Source organism: Indicator indicator, chromosome 23 (assembly GCF_027791375.1).
Source record: "Indicator indicator isolate 239-I01 chromosome 23, UM_Iind_1.1, whole genome shotgun sequence".
Classification (NCBI taxonomy): Eukaryota; Metazoa; Chordata; class Aves; order Piciformes; family Indicatoridae; genus Indicator; species Indicator indicator.
The window spans coordinates 13,281,423-13,300,295 of NC_072032.1; the positions used below are offsets into that span (position 1 = coordinate 13,281,423).

General features: G+C 48.9%; 2 protein-coding genes across 5 annotated transcripts in view; one reads left to right on the top strand and one right to left on the bottom strand.

Annotated features, from left to right (window-relative positions):
• Positions 1-281: 281 nt before the first annotated feature.
• On the bottom strand, positions 282-10,702 carry SPR (sepiapterin reductase). Its single transcript, XM_054391440.1, has 5 exons — positions 10,551-10,702; positions 4,550-4,655; positions 2,191-2,467; positions 1,084-1,374; positions 282-472 (listed from the first exon to the last, which is right to left on the bottom strand). Exons 1-5 carry the CDS (start codon positions 10,700-10,702, stop codon positions 282-284), a joined length of 1,017 nt encoding a protein of 338 aa, XP_054247415.1.
• The window catches only part of EXOC6B (exocyst complex component 6B), a 273,058-nt gene continuing 264,885 nt past the window's right edge, over positions 10,701-18,873 (top strand). For all 4 annotated transcript variants that reach the window (XM_054391402.1, XM_054391401.1, XM_054391404.1 and 1 more), the window contains exon 1: positions 10,701-10,813. In XM_054391402.1, the coding sequence (XP_054247377.1) occupies positions 10,701-10,813 (113 nt within the window). The remainder of the gene's footprint in view (positions 10,814-18,873) is intronic.

An 18,873-nucleotide genomic window follows, 5' to 3' on the forward strand; every position in this document is an offset into this window, starting at 1 on the left:
GCGCATTCCGTTGGAAAAGCCACCTCTGCTCCTCCATCCTCAGCAGCTGAGATATCCCTGCTCTTGTGGACAGGTGCCCAGGAGGGCTCAGTGAAGTGCATCAGGGCACTGGGAGTACTTAAAAGGCACCCAGACATCTTCTTTTGAAAGCTGCACAGCATCCAGGACTGAAACAAGGTCACCAAACACAGTGGAGGCATCCAAGACCTTGGAGGCACCAAGATCTTGGTGGACAGAGGCAGAAAGCAAAGCAGCAAGACAAAGGTGAAGGCAAGACTAACTCAGATGCTGTAGAAATCTACATGGGCACCAGAGCAGAAGGTGTCCTCCTCCAGGAGCTTCATCAGCTTCTGGGCTGACACACTGCAGTCTATCAGCTGGCCACTCTCCTGCAGGTTTTGGAAAAACTGACGCATGTCTGCATCTCCAGTCTTAGTTCGGGCCAAGAGCTGCATGTCCGTGTCCAGAGGACCTAGGGAAAGAGGAACACAAAAGAAAACACATAAGGAGAAAGCAAAATCTAGGGCTCGTTTTCCCTCTGTACGTGGGATTGGCTGCCAGAACCTTTCAACCAGTCCTGATCTGAGCTGGACCAGAACTAATTCTGCTCAGGGATTTGACAGAGCTCAGGCTCTGCTCACTGAGGCACTTTCTGCAGTTCAGGACAGGGTTGCACAGCCAGGGGCTGCTCCTAGCAGGGAGAAGCTGACAGGGAGAGCTCCTGCCAAGAGCTGGGCTGCAGAAAGGTGCTGCCTCAAACTTATTCCTGGGCACACCAAGGGCACTGCCAGATCCTGTGTGCCAGCTTGGGGTGCAGGAAGCCAGAGGTGGCACCTCTGGGGAGGAGAAGACAGGCTGCTCAATATTGGTTTTGTAGATGTTTGAAGGTATATAATTATTTCTGTTTCACTAACCCTGTTTCTTCAACCCATCAGACTCTGCCTTTCCCCCTTCCCCTTCTGGGAAACGAGAAGGGTTTACAGAGAGCATCTGTTCTTCATCTAGTGGCCAACCCAGGCTCAACCCATGACATCCACAAAGCCAGGAGAAAATGAACAGCAATCACTGATCTCCCCTGCTCACCCGGGGCATAGTTGAGCACACGGACATCAGGCTCCTCGAGTGCCAGCACCTGGAACATCATGTCCCGAGCAGCCTTCCCGCTGCAGTACAGTGTCCAGTTCTTGAAGGGCTTCAAGGCACAGAGCGAGGAGATGTTCACCACTGTCCTGCTGCAGCCAGGCTGCTTCCCAAAGGCTTGCAGGGCACTGGAGGTGAGGCAAAGCGCCGAGGTGATGTTGAAGGCAAAGTAGCTGTTGATCTCATCTGGGTCAGTGAGATCGAGGAAAGTTTTGGAGATGTCTCCCAGAGAGCCTAGGAGCAAAAATGGGTTCAGCAATGCAGTAGATGCCTTTTGCTTCTATGTGTCCTTGTGCAACACGATACTACAGACAAATGTGAGCAGGTTTGCTGGCCCAATCTTGAGCAGGGTGTCAAGAAAGAGCAAGGAGATCAGCACATCCTGGCCCTGCTCATCACTTTCAGGTCACTCACTGAACCAACAGTGGTGACACAGGACATGAACCTGCCCTGCCAAAACAAATAGCTCCCAACCTCTAGCCTTGAGGTACAACGTCCACACGAACCACCATGTGCTATCCTGTATGTCCCTTGTGGAATCAAGACAATAAAAAGCCTACCTCCTGTAGCACCTGTCTGCTGGAAGATATGGTCTTATCTCTAGCAGTCATGGGCAAAAAAAGGCAAGCATCTGAGATCTGTGCAGGGTGAAATCTCTGCTGCTTCTTCAGTTATCTTCTTGGTTTGGTTATTTACTGGCATCCAAAGCCCCTGATCAATCATGGAATGGTTTGGGTCTGAAGGGACCTTTAAAGGTCATCTCATCCAATTCCCCTGCAGTCAGCAGGGACATCTGCAACTAGAGCAGGTTGCTCACAGCCCCAACCAACCTGACCTGCAATGATTCCAGGGATGGGGCATCCACCACCTCTCTGAGCAACTTGGGACAGGCTCTTACCACCCTCCCCGTAAATAACTTCTTCCTTCTCCCTAGTCTGAATCTCCCTCTGTTGTATTGCCCAACCAATGAGGGATTGCCGGGGCTGAAGCTCGCAGCCACGGAGGGCACCGACCCCGGGGCGGGCAGGAGGAGGATGGGGGGGTTGTTACCGGCGTTGTTGATGAGCAGCAAGCGGCCAGGCGGGCCGGCGGGCAGCACCTCCCGCAGTGCAGCAGTCGCCTGCCGTAGCCCCTGCTCGCAGCCCAGGTCGGCGGCTACGAACTCCACCCGCAGCCCGCTGCGGGTGCCCCGCAGCTCGGCCGCCAACTCGGCAAGCTGAGCTGCCGAGCGCGCCAGCAGCAGCAGCACCGAGCCCTGGCCCAGGCGCGGAGCCAGCAGCCGCACCAGGGTGCGCCCGAAGCCCCGCGAAGCGCCGGTCACCAGGCAGGTGGTTGCGGGCCACGGCCGCGGTTCCGGCTCCATCCCGCAGCGATCGCAGGGCCGCGGCACCGCGGCTCACCACGTGACACGCCCCAACCAACCCCCGTGCCCCGTCGCTCTGTGATTGGCACCTCCCAAGGCGCCGGCACCGCTGACAGCTCCCATTGGTGATCGTCGCAGCCGCGGCCCCTGACGTATGGGTGGCCGTGGTCCGGGCGGTGGCTTCGCCCCGGGCGCGCAGCGGTCGGGGTCGGTTCGGGGCCGGGGTCCTGCCTGTTCCTAGCGCTGTCGCGTCTGGGCTTCTCTCCCATGCATCTGGGATTTCCAGGCATTTTTCCCCTCCCGCACAGGTTTTTAATACCTTTTTTTTCTTTCCAATGCGTTTTCTCCAGACGCGGCTATAAATCCTCTCCTCCTGCACCTCCCCAGCCTTCGCTACCGGCCACTGCTGCGGCTTCCAGGTGGACCGCAGGCTGACAAAGGCACTGCGCATCTTTGTCCTCCACCATCACTATTGTTGGCATCCAGCAATGGTTGTGCTTACGGAATCACAGACTGGTTCGGGTTGGAAGGGACCTTAAACGTCATCTAGTCCCAGCACCCCTGCCGTGGGCAGAGACATCTGCAATTAGATCGGTTGCTCAAAGCACCATCCAACCCGGCCTAGAATGTTTCCAGGGATAAGGCGTCTGCCACTTCTGTGGGAAACCTGGGCCAGTGTCTCACCACCCTCACAGAGAATAATTTCTTCCTTAGATCTAGTCTAAATCTCCCCTCCTTCAGTTTAAAGCCATCATCCCTTGTCCTATCACTACATGCTCTTTTAAAAAGTCCCTCTCCAATTTCCTGCAGGCTCCCTCTAAGTACTGAAAGGCCACCAGAAGTTCTCCCTGGAGCCTTTTCTTCTGTATGCTGAGCAACCCCAGCTCTTTCAGCCTGTTCTTACAGCAGAGGAGTTCCAGGTCCCTGATCATGTTCATAGCCCTAAAGTCTGCAGTCTTTCCAGGATGTTGAGCAGGAAGATGCACAGATATGTAGCAGAACAAGTGAAAGCAATGGTCATTCTCTTAAAAGATGGAAGATACTCTGCTTCCCTCCCATGCTGTGCACAGTGGGGACACTGAGCCTTCAGCACCATCCTAGTTCCCTTAGAGATTTACTCCTGGTCCGAGCATCCCACAATCACGCCTGCCACAAAATCTTCGTCTATTTATCCCTCAGCGTCAGGGCTTTCCAGACAGCTCAGGCTGCAGTGGAGCGAACCAGCACTAGGTGTCATCGGCATTTAAAATCTGTAGGGAGCTGCGAACAACTCCTGAGCACCGAGGACAGCGGGGATGACAGCGAGGGGACTGGGGGATTCGCAGAGCAGTCAGCAGAGAAGTGCCAGAGGAGTAAAATGTCTCTTGGTGGTGCTGAAACCCCAATCTTGAGATTGTTCAGCCTGGAGACAAGGAGGCTGAGGGGAGACCTTCTCACTCGCTACAACTAGCCAAAAGGAGGTTGTAGCAAAGTGGAAGTTGGTCTGTTCTCCCAAGGAATAAGCGATAGGACAAGAACAAATGGCCTGAAATTGTGCCGAGGGAGCTTTAGGTTGGACACGATAAGCAGTTTCTTCCCCCAAAGGACTGTCAAAGCCTGGACCAGGCTGGCCAGTGCAGTGGTGGGGTCTCCATCCCTGGAGGGCTTTAAAAGTTGTGTAGGTGTGGTGCTGAGGGACTTGGTTTAGTGCTGACCTAGCAGTGCTGGGTTAATTGTTGGACTCAATGATTTTAAAGGTCTCTTCCAACCAAAACAATTCTGCTATTCTATGATTTTAAGTATTATCCAAATTGTCCAAATTATCCATCATTTGATATTGTACCAATTTATCTGGAGAAGCCACACAAGCTGTTGTGGCATGGATCCTGTTGTCACTGATGTATTGTGCATGTGTGTTTGTATTGCTCTCTGCAGCTTCTGATGGGTCTAACAGGGCTCCCCCAAACCCAAGATAAGGCAGAAGGGCTTCCAGAGGGGAACTCCCACCCTGTGCATTGCAGAGGTGGTGGGAATGCCATGGAGTTGTTGCTCCCAAGCAGCAGCTGCCAAAACACTGCCAAGACTCATATATGTTGGAGAGGAAGCTCTGAATTCCTTCTGTAAAGGTCTGTTAACAATAGCTTTCAGGAAGGACCCTGGGTATTTGTGCCCGCTGTTACCACCCAAGAAGGGCAGAGCTCAAAGTCACACAAGGTAGCCCTGGCTGTTGTCATCATTGACATGACTACTGATGGGCTGCTGGAAATGTGATTGCACTCCTGAGCCCTGCTTCTTGTTTCAGTAGCTCAAAGGCCACCCCAGCTGTGGGATCTCATCATGCTCAACAGCTAATTGTGTCACCTCCTAAGGAGATCACTGGCCTTGGCTACCAACAGATCTCTTGCTGCATACATCTCTCTGAGCAGATTTCACAGCAGTGAGGATGAGGATGGGCTGGGCAGCATAACAGAAACCTCACTCCTGCAGGTATCTGTGAAGAGAAGATGAGGATCCATCTCTTTGGTCTACAAATCCTGTCTAGATACTATACCATGTAGGTTTTTGCAGGACTTTAGAAATGCCAGTGCAGCTTGCCAAAGAATCTTCACTCTAGCGTTGCCACTAGAAATCCCTATATTTATTTAAACCAGAGGCTTGGAGTTGAAAAATCCTTCACAAAGGTATAGTGAAGGTGGCTGTGGGAGGAGGGATAAAATGAATGCTGGCACCTCTCCAGATAGGAGAGGTTCATTCTCCTAGGGTTGAAGTGGAGTGTGCTAAAGGTCAACCTTTGAGAAGGAAATCCAGCTGCTGCACACCCAGAGCAAACAGGACCAGATGAGCGTGTGCTTAGTCAGCACCCATGGTGCTCTTGTTGCTTTAGAAACACCGTGTGCCTTTCCTTGTCCAGCCTCAAGTGTAGGAGAAAGCAAACACTGAGGATACTCATCCCAATGGAAAGAAGAGCTGTGGCCAAAGTGGAGGCAGAAGGGAGAGGTGTAGGCTGGAGATGCAGGAGGAGAGTGTGAAGACAGCTACTGGGGCTCCAAGACTCCAGTTCACACCTCAGAAGAAGGGATCTCCAGGGGGGTTGTTTAAGATTATGTGAGTGTCTAATGACATGGGGGACAAGGTCCCCTGCAGAAGGTTGGTCTTCCAGGTCAACAGCATCTAGCCTTGCTTGTTCCTTTCTTTCTACTTTTGCTCCAGTGACATGGCAGAATTACAACTGGTCCTGAATTTGGGAAGATCCCAGGTGTCACAGTGATCTGTAGACAGTGGTGATAGTGACTTTTAATTTCAGCAGTGACAGAGTATCTGAGCGGTGGCAGCCAGAGGCAGAACCAGCAGCCCCACATAACCTGCACATGAGGTTGTGGAAAGGCTGCTCAAGGTTTCTGATCTGCTACATTGATTTCTTTAGGAAGCTTTGGTACACTAGGGAAGTTCTGGAGGACTGGAGAACACTAATAAGAGGTCAGTAATTAAAAGGGAGAATCTTTAAAGCACCATTAGGCTGTTGTCAGTCTCATAAAAAACAATTACATGGAACTTCATTAGTAAGAAATTAGGGGAACATAAAAGAGTTAATGTCAGCCAGCAGGGCTTTAAGGGAAATTGAATCTGTCAGGCAAACTCAATACCATTTTTCAATGAGATTATGAGCTGGTACCAGACATTTTTGATGCATTTGTGTTGATGCTACATGATGATTTGATTAATTAGAACAATAACATTCAGCACGCTCATGTCACTGACTGGTAAGAATAAATAAAGTTTCTGGGGGCAGGCTTTCAAATGCTAGAGAGTTGGCGTGGCAGCAAATAACAAAGGCAAGTCCCAGACCGCTCTATAAGCCAGATGCAAGCAATGAATGTTCATGTGAAGGTGACCAAATGCCATGTGTCCAGAGACAAAGGATGCTGGTTTTCTTACAGAGTGGAAAATTTTATCCCAGATGGCACTGACCTGAAAAGACTTGAAGGTGATGGACATCAGCCTCAGTGTGACCCTGTGGCAAAGGGGACTGGATGATGGTAGCCACGATGGCATCAACATGACGTTGAGGAGCACCTTGTTACTAGAGCCACTGCCCTGTCCACTTCTGGCACCTACAGACTGAGGAAAATCTTGAAATATCACGATTTTTGCCAAAAAAAAAAAAAAAAAGTCAAGCATAAATGAGTTAATTACAGGAAAAATGTTCCTTGGGAGTAAACAGCTTCAAGAACTCAATCTGTTCAGCTGGATAAGAGAAGAGGCTGATTAAGTCCAGACCCCAGGACCATACATGAACACCCCAAACTTGATCATAGAAGGCTTTTGAATCTACCAGGCATTAGTAAAAAGAGATCTCCAGTTTAAATCTGAAGTCAGAAGTTGGGTGAGATCTTCCATGTCACCAAAACCAGAACTAAGCTTTCCTCTTAAAATATGCTTAGATTTCACTACATCTTCAGAAGCCAGCTGACATGTGGAAAATCTAAGGCTGGTGCTCCTTGGAAGGTCCTCCTAAGAGGTAACAATATCCTTCTCCTTTCCCACTTGACATGAATATTTATGAATCTATGGAAATATTTTTGCTGATTTTCTCCCTATAAGAGAAATGTGATATTTTGGTGAGCATTAAAAAACCCCAAACAACTTATTCCACCCAAACCCAAATATTACTTTTTTGACAGACTGTTACCTTGCCTCATAGCATCCTTCCATTTTGCTCTGTGGAAGTTAATGCTCTGCTTTTCTGCAAGACGTGGTCTTGCTGGCTGAATCACACCATGCTCCAAGCACTGAGCTCTTCTTGCTGAAGCACTGCATTGCTGCACCGTAAACAGCAGTCCTCATTCTTTCTGCTGATGTAGGAGAATGAGACTAAAGCAAGATTTTGATGACTACATGATTTCTAAGTTCCCATCTCTGTGCTTAACTCCTAAGATTGTAATCATAGAATCACAGAATCATGGAATCATTCTGATTGGAAAAGACCTTCAAGATCATCAAGTCCAACTGTTACCCAGCATTGCCAGGTCATCACTAAACCATGCCCCTCAGCACCACATCTACACAGCTTTTCAATGGATGCAATTCCACCACTGCGCTGAGCAGCTTGGTCCAGGGCTTGACAACCCTTTCTGGGAAGAAGTTGTTCCTCATGTCCAACCTAAACCTCCCCAGCTGCAATCTGTGGCTGTTTCTTCTTGCCCTATCACTTGTTCCTTGGGAGAAGACACCAGCTCCCACCTGGCTCCAACCTCCTTTCAGGAAGTTGTAGAGAATGAGAATGTCTCCCCTCAGGCTCCTTTTCCTCAGGCTAAACAATCTTCAGTTCCCTCAGCTGCTCCTCACAAGACAGTTGCTCTTAGACCCTTCACCAGCTTCCTTGCCCTTCTCTGGACACACTCCAGCACCTCAATGTCCTTCTTCAAATGAAAATCCAGTATTTGAGATGTGGCTTCACCAGTGCTGAGTACAGGGGACAATCACTGCCCTGATACTGCTGGCCACACTAATGCTGATCCAAGCCAGGATGCTGTTGTTCATCTAGCTGACCAAGCAGTGTCCTCATACCAGAGAAAGCTAGATCTTGTTTCTGAGACTCTTATTTGCATTAACACCATTCAGGGTAGAACCTGGCAGTGGTGTCAGTTGTAGCAGTTGTCATTCACTAACTAAGGCCATGCCAGATTGTTGCCAGCCACTCATTCTTCAACCACTGCTGTTTAATCCTGCTTCTAAAGCTCAGTGAAGACAACGTGATAGTTACTGGTGACTTTAGGAATGTTGGCTCAGTCCCCAACAGCACAAGCCCCTACTAATTTGAATGAAACCAGTAATCTTCTTAGCTGCTAACAGCAGTGGATGGTGATATGGTGGATTTCACACCGGAGCTGGGTATGTATCACACAGTGAGCAGCACATGATGTTTCTCATAGCCACAGGTAGCTCATCTCAACAGTCTGAAGTCTAAAGCAGTTTAAATGACAAATGATCTGCTCCTTGAAGCAGCCATCAAGGTGTTGTGGCATGGCAGGATGTCCCTGTAAGCTGTGGTGCTGGAAGCAGCAGCCTTCTGCCGAGTCAGAGAGCCAGCAGAGGCAAGCATGAAATGCGCAGCATTTCCTCCTGATACAGCTCCTGACCCAGCCCCGGGGCAGGCAGTGCCAGGCTGCTGGGCTCCAAAATCACCCTGCTATTTTTATATGCTTTCCTTCCACCAACTGATGTGTCTCTTTGCTTCTTGGTCCTCAGAAATCTTCTACCAGATCTCCATGGTGACTGCCGTCGGAGGACAGATTTGCTGGCTGGTGTTAACACGTCCAAAACGACATCCATCTGCTCTTGCACGACAGGTGCTTGGCAACTGTAGGCATGATGTGCAAGAGCTGGTGAACTTCACGTGAGCTAACCAAGTTTTTGACAGGCTTTCATTGCCCCTTCTGCTTTGTTCCAGTTGTGGTGCATCATGTTTTGGGAAGTTCTTTTATCCCTTTCTCATTTAGAATCAAATTCATGAAGTAGTTTTGACTGGAAAAAACCTTTGATGTCATCGAGTCCAGTCATTAATCCAGCACTGCCAAGTCACCACTAAACCATGTCCCCCAGCACCACATCTATGTGTCTTTTAAATCCCTTTAGGGATGGGGACTTCACCACTTCCCTGGGCAGCCTAATCCAGGGCTTAACAACCCTTTGGGGGCAGAAATTGTTCCTCATACCCAGCCTAAACCTCGCCTGGCACAACCTGGGTCCGTTTCCATTTTTTTAGTTAAGTGATGACAGAAGGATAATCAGACCAGCAGCATTCAGCATTAGTAGGCAGTGGTGAGGAAAGCCAGAGCCATGCTCATACAATTACCACAGTTCATTTTTATCTCAGAAAATGAAACAACAAATGCAAAGGCAGAAATCCTTGGTGGTATGCACAGCCTGGTCTCAGTCCTGCTCTTCATCCCCACCGTGTGTCTGGCAGAGTGTGAGACGTCTCTCTCCAAGGACAGCTCCACCACACCTGATAACGTGCGGCTGGGAACAGGACCCTTCCAGCATCGTTTTCACAACACAAAAAAGTAATGATAATAACCAGCTGCTTCCGAAGGACGAAGCAGCGTGGGGGGCTGTGGTGTCAAACCACGAGGAGAAATTGACATCAAAGGAGAAACTGACACCGAAGGATGTTTCTGGGCACTAGCGGTGTTTTTCCCAGGGCAAACTCATCTGTGTTCTTCAGTGAAGATGCCTCTTGGGTTGTGCAGCTTGGACATGCAGCTTGGGGATGAAGCGCAGCTCAGCAGCTGGTGGCACGTTTTCAGTGTGGGGATGACATAGTTTATGGAGCTGAGGGACAGGATGGTGCAGGCAGAGAGAAGGTTCACTCCTTTTGTAGGACAGGGTGATGCCTCTGCTCTGGGTGGTGACACAGGTTCACTCCTACAGAGATACCCCACTCATGGTGGGTGACAACAGTGTTACTGTCGTGGGGATGGATATGGGGTCTACGCCATGGGACCCTATTCCCTAATGAGGGATATCACTGCCATGAGTCTGTGTCACTTCAAGGGGAAGTACATGAGGTCCCTGCCACAGGGCTGTCCCTACACGTGGTGGGTGTCACTACCATGGTAGCTATGTCCCCTCATGATGGGAACCATGGCCACACAATGTGTCCCCAGTCACAGGAGTGAACACGAGACTCCTACCATGGAGCTGTGTCCATGGATGTTGCTGCCATTGTGGCTGTCTCTCCTCATTGAGGAGGACAGGGGTCCTGCCATGGGTCTGTTTCACCTCATAGAGGAGGGCATGGGGCTCCTTGCTATGGGGCTGTGCCCCTCATGGAAGTGTCGAAGGCACGGGGCAGTGCCCCGCCGGGGGCAGTTAGCAGCCACTGCCATGGCTGACACCTCCGTGCCGGGCAGCGCGGATTCCGCATCTGCCCCAGCCTTACTGCTTCCCGGGCCGCGGCACGCCGCCGATGACACAGCCTGCGGAGGGGCCGCTCCCCTCCCTCCCCGCCCCCGGGTTGGCGGCGCCGGCGCAGGCCGCGGCGGAGCCCCCCGCCCTCCCGCACTACATTTCCCGGCGTGCCGGGCGCGGCGGGGCCGGTCCGGGCCGCACGGAGCGGAGCGGGCGGCCCCGGCGCTGCTTTTGCTGGTGCTGCTGCCGCTGCCCAGGGCGGGGAGGGTGAGGCCGGGCAGGTGGGTCAGGCCGGCACAGCCCCATGGAGAGGGGGAAGATGGCGGAGCTGGAGAGCCTGGAGACGGCGGCGGAGCATGAGCGGATCCTGCGGGAGATCGAGAGCACGGACACGGCCTGCATCGGCCCCACGCTCAGGTGCGGCCGGGGTGGGGCGGTGGGACCCGGGGGTGGCCAGCCTCGGCGCGGGAGGGGGCTCCGGCGGGGTTCGCCTGGCCTCCCCCTACCACAGGAACTTTGGAGAAATAGGGAAATTGTAATTAACGTTATTGTTTAATAGTCGCCTCTGGGGAGAGCCCGCAGCTCCCTTGCGTCCCCGTGCCTGGTTCTGGTTTCGGACCGGGCTGTTCGGGATGTGGAAGCACCGTGCGGGGCGAGAACCTCGCTCTGTGCCCGGCTCCCGGCTCCGCGTCCGCAGCGTGGGGTCCCGGGGCGGCTTCCCCTCCCTGGCTGCAGTGTCAGCCCGGCGGTGGGCTCTGCCCTTCCGGCGTAACCCCTGATCGGGGCTTGCACCGCAGCACCCTTTGGGAGCTCTTGGGGTGTCTGCAGCCCACCGCTGCCTTCCTAGCAGAAGAAGAGAAGGAAGAAGGGCTTTTCCCGTCCCTTAACCCGGAATCTGTCAGAGTTATCCTTGTGCACCGTCGCCTGCCCTTTCTGTTGGTTCGTGTCGCAAAAACCATGGCTAATTGTGCAGCCCTGGGTATGGGCACAATTACCATCCTGACGATGATATGAGTTAATGCCTCTGTTTGCTTAATGGATCCTTTGTTCTCCTATTAAGCATCGTTTCCCAGTGGTTCTGGCAGTATCCTTCAGCTGGGAGAAGCGGTTGGTTAACTGCTGAGCTCTCCTGCCCGAGGAGTGCAGATGGATTGTAGTTGTATGCTTAGGAGTGCTGCTCATTTGCTTTCCCTTTACCTTCTGCTCCTTTTGGCGAGTCTGGGTCTAGCATTTCAGCCTTCTGGGTGTTTCTTTGTGATACCATTTAGAATTTCGCAGTGGTGGCTGTTGCTGACATTGTTAAACTGAGAGATGCAGTAGCTGGACATTTAACTAAAGCTTGTGTCTTGGTGAGAAATCGCCTGATTTTGTGAAAAAAAAAATATGACAGTTAGATAAATTATGCACATCGAAGACCTATTCTTGCTAGCCACTTAAGCATTGCCATCCTGGCAGAAGACATGTAATGGATTTGGCAAACTGAGACACCTCGTTCCTCCTCCCCCCCTACCCTTTAAAGTAGAACAGAAGTCCTCCAAAGAACTTTGTATCAAAACCAAATTGCTGTATTTGCAGTGCTGAGTGTGTGTGTTTGTGTTATCCTTTTGAAGGTTGATGGTACAAAAGGGTGAAGGATGTTATAGCTCATTGTAAAGAAACTGATCAGGTTGAGAGGTGGGGAAGGGTAAAAGTGTGTTAACAGAAATATTTGGCTTCAGAATTGAAACCCTGAGTTATCAGGAACCTAGACAAAGTGCTAAGCTTTGTTATGTTTTATGCTAAGGGGGAAGAGGATGCCCTTTCACAGGTTTCACTGTCCTCTTTCAGCTGCTCTGCATCAGGAGCTGCTGAACTGGAAATCAGTGCCAGGTGGGAGCAGTTGGATGTAAATTGGAGCCTCCTGTCCCACCCTCTCCACAACAGCCCTTCATTTCTTTTTGATATTGAAGTTCTACAGACTTGATTTGAGCTCACTTGTATGGCTTAAAAATCCATGGCTTTGAGCTGTTTGATGTGCAGTGATACTGCAGTGCTGGCACAGAATTAAATCAGGGAAGCTTTTAATTTGTGGAGCACTAAAGCACTGGATTTATCTTGCCATTTTGTTTAGTTGGTGTTTTTTTTTTTTTACTTGCTGCAGTTTCCTTTCTGAAGTTCTCCTGTGAAACCCTGAAAGGTAAACTGAGTGGTAGGAGCTTTATTAACAAAACTGAAAAAACTGGTTCAAATGTGTGGGAGCTGGCAGAATGAAAAGGGTGGGTGTGCTCATTTTGTTTGTTTTCGGTTTTTTTTTTTTTTTTTTTTTTGTCTTTACCTAAAACTAAGTACAGTTGATCTTGTTTCTTAGCATTAAGGTAAATGAGGAGCTGGGCTTAATGTCTATCTTTGCATACCCAGAGAAGAAACATTCATAAGCATCTGGGGCAAAGAGAGGTTTGTGCTTTGCTGGCCTTTACTGTTGGTACTTCATTAGGAGTATTATTAATGGTATAAGTGTAAGCAATACCTGCTCCAAAGATTTTTACTGTTGAAACTAGACCAGCTCAGGGTAAACATGATGTGCTGGAGAGTCCGGAAAAGAGGATGATGGAAACTAAGAAAAAAAGTGACTCATTTCTTGTAGGCATCATGGAAGAAATGTGTCCTGAGGAGCTAGGCTGGCTTCCCTTCTAGGAACAGAAGCCCTGAAATAGACTCAAGTGTTGGGCTGGGCTGCTGGGCTCCTGTTGCCAGTGCAGAGCTGCACTTCTACTGGTGAGATGTTGTGACTGCAGCTGCTCCATGTTGTCCTGGAATACTCTTCAAGGCTGAATTGCTACTATCAGAGGGTGACAGAGGAGTTAAGATGTTAAAATCAGGGTCCAACTAATTCATCTGTCTGGGTGGGTTTGTGTCCCACCCATCAGGGAGAGAGTTTTCCGTTAGAAAAATAGCAAGTGTAGTAATTCTTGCCCTGAGGCAGGGGAAGGATGAGATGGCTTCTTGAAGTCTCATCCAGCCTGATTTTTCTGCTCTGTTCTTGCTGTGATTTTGGGATTCGAAGGCATGGGCTGGGACTCCATTGTGCTGGGTGCTGTGCAGATGTGGGATGAAGCCTGCCCCTCCTCAAGGAGAGTAATTTCATTCTAAATATAAAAACGGGCGATGAGGATGTGTGAGGAAGCCTTGCAATGGCCTTGGTCTGTGTGATGAGTTATTCCAGTCTCATGTCTCACTGCACTGGTGGCTCCAGTGCCATCAAAATCTTGTCTCTTTTTGTTTATTTTCCCCTCACCTGACAGTGAATGTCATTGTGTTTGAAGGAGGACACAGAGTGAGCTCAGCGAGTCTTTGTGGGGATCCCCTTGAGTCTGCGATGCTCCTGGAATCAAAATAATCCACTTCAGGATGTCTTTCCTGCTATTCAGCCTCCTCTAATTATATCCATTGCTCCTAATTCCACTTCCTTCTGCTGTTCTAATTCCTCTTTTTTTCCCTCTTGTGTTATGCTTCTTGATTTTTGCACAGTATTTTTGGATTCTCTCTTTATCTAGGCTTCCAAGAATTGCTTAATTCTGCAGGCTCAGATTACCAGGAAAAAAAAAGAAAAACAACTTTCTTGTGGAAAACCACCTCTTGACTAAGCTGTGGCATCAGAGTGCTCTCATTTTTATTACACTCAATTGGACCAATCAAGTTGTTTGCTCTTTGAACTTTTTGGCCATTTCAGCTTTTGTGTTTTTCAGTGATGGGAAGCCAGCAGTGAAGTGTAATATTCCAGTGAGGATGGATGCCTTGGTGGTTTCTAATCAAACTTATTCTTTGAGGGAAAGGTAGTCCTCCCACTCTGCCAGCTCATACAGCATTTGCTGAGTGCCTGTCCTGAAATAACTCACTTATGGTATGTAAAAATGACCTTATTGCATGGCTGGTGCTGTCTTGCTTTCTTCTGTAATTCCCTTATTTTCTCCCTGGCTTTATGTATAAAATGTCCTATATTCTGTGCTGTACTCCTAAGTTACAGATGATTGACTCAAACTGCTACAGAATAAAGACAGGAGAAACGGTGAGGTTATCTAACATCAGGAAAAAACACTTTGAGGATGATGGAGCACTGGGCTAGGCTGCACAGAGAGGTTGTCGAGTCTTCTCTGGAGAGATTCCAAACCTGCCTGGACCTGATCCTGGGCAGCCTGCTGTGGGTGACCCTGCTTTAGCAGGGCAGTTGGACTAGATGATCTTCAGAGGTCCCTTCCAATACCTACCATGCTGGGATTCTGTGGATCTTGTGTGTCATTCCGTAAATGTGGGCTGTATAACTTCACCCACTTTTCCTTGCACTCAGCCTGTCATCTGAAGACAAGCCTGTGTGATTATCTGAATTGCTAATCATTGAATAAAGCTCTTGGTTGCAGCCTGCAGATGTTCTGCTGTCCTTTCCTGTGTTCCTCTGCAGAAACCTCTAGCACCCAGTGTCTTCTCACAGTTAAAATACAGACTTGTATTTTCAAGTCACTTCTGCTGGGTTATACAGCTTATCTGTCAGTCTTGAAAACCCTTTTCCTATGCTCAAGCTGCATTTGCAGCTTTTTGAAATTGCTGAAGGATTTTTAGGCAGCATTTGATAAATCCCCAAGTCCTGTGTGGCCACAGATGTAGTTACAGTATCCTGCTGAATCCTCATTGCCTCAGGCAGATAGAATTACATCCATACTGTAGTAGTCTCCTGGTTTGGACTCTGAGGGATTGCAGCAGCTCTCTTTTTTTTCCAGGAGTTGTTACTTAATGCAGAATTATTTTTTTTTGCAGGGCATGGTTGTTTGTAGCTATGGATCATGTTCCTCACTGCTGCATTTGTAGTTTCATGCTTGGTTCTCTGGCAGTGTGAGTTGCTGGAAAGGATCAGCATTTCCAAATGGTTGTTCTCTCCAGCTGCCTGATTTCATGGTTTGTTGCTCTGCCAGCTTTTGTGTCATCTGCAAATTATATCATCAATCTTTTTATTTATTTTTTGGGGGTCTTTTTAAGTATAGATTTGCTTTTGAGATTGTTCTGTAGTGGTTGAAATTTTTATCAGTTGTGAGACCTGCACCTATCTTAACCCTGTTAGAGAATGAGAAATGGCAGTATCTCAAACTGTGATTAATCATCCAGTCTGTGCTTTCATATAGAATGATATTTGTAATGGAGTTTCATATCTGTCTGCTAATGATGTGTTCAGAGAGGCTGCAATGTTGTTCAAGAAGTGAAGCACACTCCATAGGGTAGCATTGCTACTGACCAGCTCTTGACTGAGATTAGACTAGGGCTGAAATTAAGCTTTGTTCCCTAAATCCTTTATCATCTCTTCCATGACCATATCTAGGACTACTGTTGCTCTGGCTGATCTAGAACTACCTGGCTGACCCATTTACTGTGCTGGCAGCAAGCTGTCTGCACCCCCTGTCTGTAACCTCCCTTGTGCCCAGGTTCATCTCAAACAGCACAGCCAGAGGTCCTCAACTGCACTTAGTTTTAGTATTCAAAGTCTCTTGGTTTGAATACATGGTAAATAAGGTTTTAATTTGGGATTAATGGATATAATTAACTTCATTTTCCATAGGCACATCACCTTAGATCCTTCTTGTGACCCTCAGGCTCTGCCTGGGGATGGTGTTGGGACTCCTGAGCTGGTTATGGCTGAGAGAGAAGTGCTGTTGATGTAGCCTATCTTGCTGACATTGCTACCCTGTGTCCAGGCTGGAGCAATGTGCATAGTGCTGTGCATATAGCAGCAGCTTGTCTGAGATCCTGACTCATGAGCCATGGAAGGAGGATGCTCTTTGATTTATTTTTCTCTGTAGCTTCCAATGGAGCTCAGATGGAAAAATTACAGCTCTGGTCCTGCATCATTTGGGTTTCTGGTGCTGAACTTGGAAAACTGAGGCTTTACTCCTAGGCATAAACTTATGGATGGGATCCAGCAGGTAGATGTGGTGCTGAGGGACATGGTTTAGTGGTGACCTTGACAGTGCTGGGTTAGTTGTTGGACTCAGTGATCTTAAAGGTCTTTTCCCACCTCCACACTTCTATGATTCTGAGGTTCTTGCTTAACTCCTTTGAGTGTCTGTGTGGTGGAAAGCTGTGGAATTGGTAAAGGTCCTGTGGTAAACACAGTTGGATGAAAAAAATAATCCAGATTAAAAATATTTTGTTTTAGTAGAATTCTACTTCAACGTGTTCTGCTGTGTGAGAGCATGAATACTATTTCCAGCCCAGGGAGGAAGTTGTGTGGGGATGGGAACAAGGGACTTGGTGGTGGCAAAAATCAAAATTAACTCTTACTAGATTTATAAAAACCAAATAACTTTGTCCAACCAGACAGTAGCTGCTGTGTTGTTCCAAGTGTCCAGGAACATTAGTGTGGACTCAGTCAAGCTGCCTGTGCTTAACTTGCATGCTGTTTCCTCTGGCTGGGGCTGTGGGGTGTTGTTTGATGGGCCAGCGTTGGCTTAAGCAGTTCCCCACCTTTCATTTGCTCAGTGTTGGTGTGGCCCAGCATCCATGTTGGGTGCTGAAACACAACCCTCCCATTGCCCACCTTAGGCATTTTTTTCAGCTGGATTAGTTTGCCTCTACTTCGTGAGCTTGATTTGTGGCTTCCCAGTGTCTAGACTGGCACAGGAGGTTTGGTGGCAGGGTACTGAATCTGGGAGCCAGCTGTGCTGTGAGGCATTTAACATGAACTTGGATGTGTCCTTCTGTGAGCTGCTTGCAATTCCTTCACCTAGTAGGAGGCTGTTTTGCTTGGTTGGGGAGTGTAACTGGTTAATGGCAGGTTGGATGGGCATGGAAACCATGACACAGAAGAGCAGGAGCAGCAGTTTGAGTAGTCTGTTGTGTTGGGTGCTAAGAGTGAAGGCTGGCCAAGCTGGTCCTAGTCTCCCCTGCAGTGGGTGAGATGAGGATAATGGTCTGTGTTACAGATGTGAAATGAGGAGCAATGAACAGGCTGATTTAACAGCTTCCCTGTTGGTGTTTTGGAGTGGAGGAGTGAAGATGGTGCAGTGTCCTCCTGATCACTCTTGGGGTGATAGTGGTGGCAGGGGGCTGTAATTACTGTAGTTTCTCGTTCAGTTGAGCCTGCCTGATCCTGGATCAGCTTTGGGATGAAGTGGACTTGTCTTACATGTGGTGGAGCTGGCTAAGTGTCTCCTCAAGGTTGTAGGCACTGTAGGATTTGAAGGGCATCGGAAAGTCTTACACAGCATCTGTAAAAATGCCCTGAGGCTGGATCCTACTAGAACTTACGTGTAACAGAGCTAAAACTCTGAGTTGTCCTGTCCTAGCAGCCTCGAGCTGCTCTGAGTCCCATCTCTGCAAGTCCTATGGCTCCCTGCATGAAATGCCAACTGCCAGCGAAGCAGTGCTGTGAAGAAAGGGCACAGACCGTCTAGACGCTTAACTGTTGGTCACAGAGCTTGCTCAGGAAGCTGCTTGTAACAACTGTAAATTGTCTGGTAATAAAAGCCTCACAGGATCTTTTGAAGCATCTTTCAGCCCATTCCCCTGCCACCCAGCTGGGGAAACTGCAATCTCCTGAAAACGAGCCTGGGCCTCTCTTCATATGTACATAATTAAGTGCCTTTTAAAAGACAGTTCAGTGCAGTCCTGCTTGAATTGTGTTAGCCTTGGCTGCTGCTCAGGCTGATGCTGTTCAGCTCTGTTGTGGAGGAAAAGAAGTATCAGCAGCTGCTCCTCTGCAATGATCTGGTACCAGCATTAAAGATCCAGGCAGCTCTGGCTTTGTGGGGAGCACTGGCAGGCTGTGCCTGGAGGTGTGCTTTGCTTGGATTATGAGGCTTTACTTCCAAACCCAGGAAAGTTTGACTTTCTTGTTTGCATAACCTTAGTACTACAAACAGCTTTGAGATGGTGAATCCTTATAAACCCCTTTTTATTTCAGTTCTAGTGGGATCTGAAGGGAACAGCTTGCAAGAATGTGCTGCTCAATTATTTATACCTTGTGTTTTCTTAGGTTTCCTCATGTTCTTTTCTGGAGTTTAATGGATGGCTGTCAAAGGACAGATTATCAAATGCCTCTTCCTCTTCTGTGGGATGTGGTTGTGTCTGGGCTCTCAGTGGCTCACTGAGTTTATTTTCCTGCTTAGCCTGCGAGCACCCAATCTGATAGAGCAGTGTGTGATAGCAGCCTTGTGAGGCAGTAAGCAAAGAGGGGATGTTTCCCTTGAGCCTTTAAGGAAAGGCTGCTCTGCTCATCTGTCTTGGTGCCTCCTGGAGTTGTTACTGCATATGACGGAGCAGTTTTTCAGCTGGAGCTGGCAGCTGAGCTCATCCTTAGAGCTGTGCTGCCTAGAGAGGATGGCAGGAAAGGAGCAGCATGGGGACTCAGTTGATTGCCCTCTGTGAGCAGAGTCCTGTGGCATTTAACTCTACCTAGACTGTCCTCTTTGTCATGCTCTTTGTTTCTGCTTTTGGTGGTTTGAAGAACTTTTGTC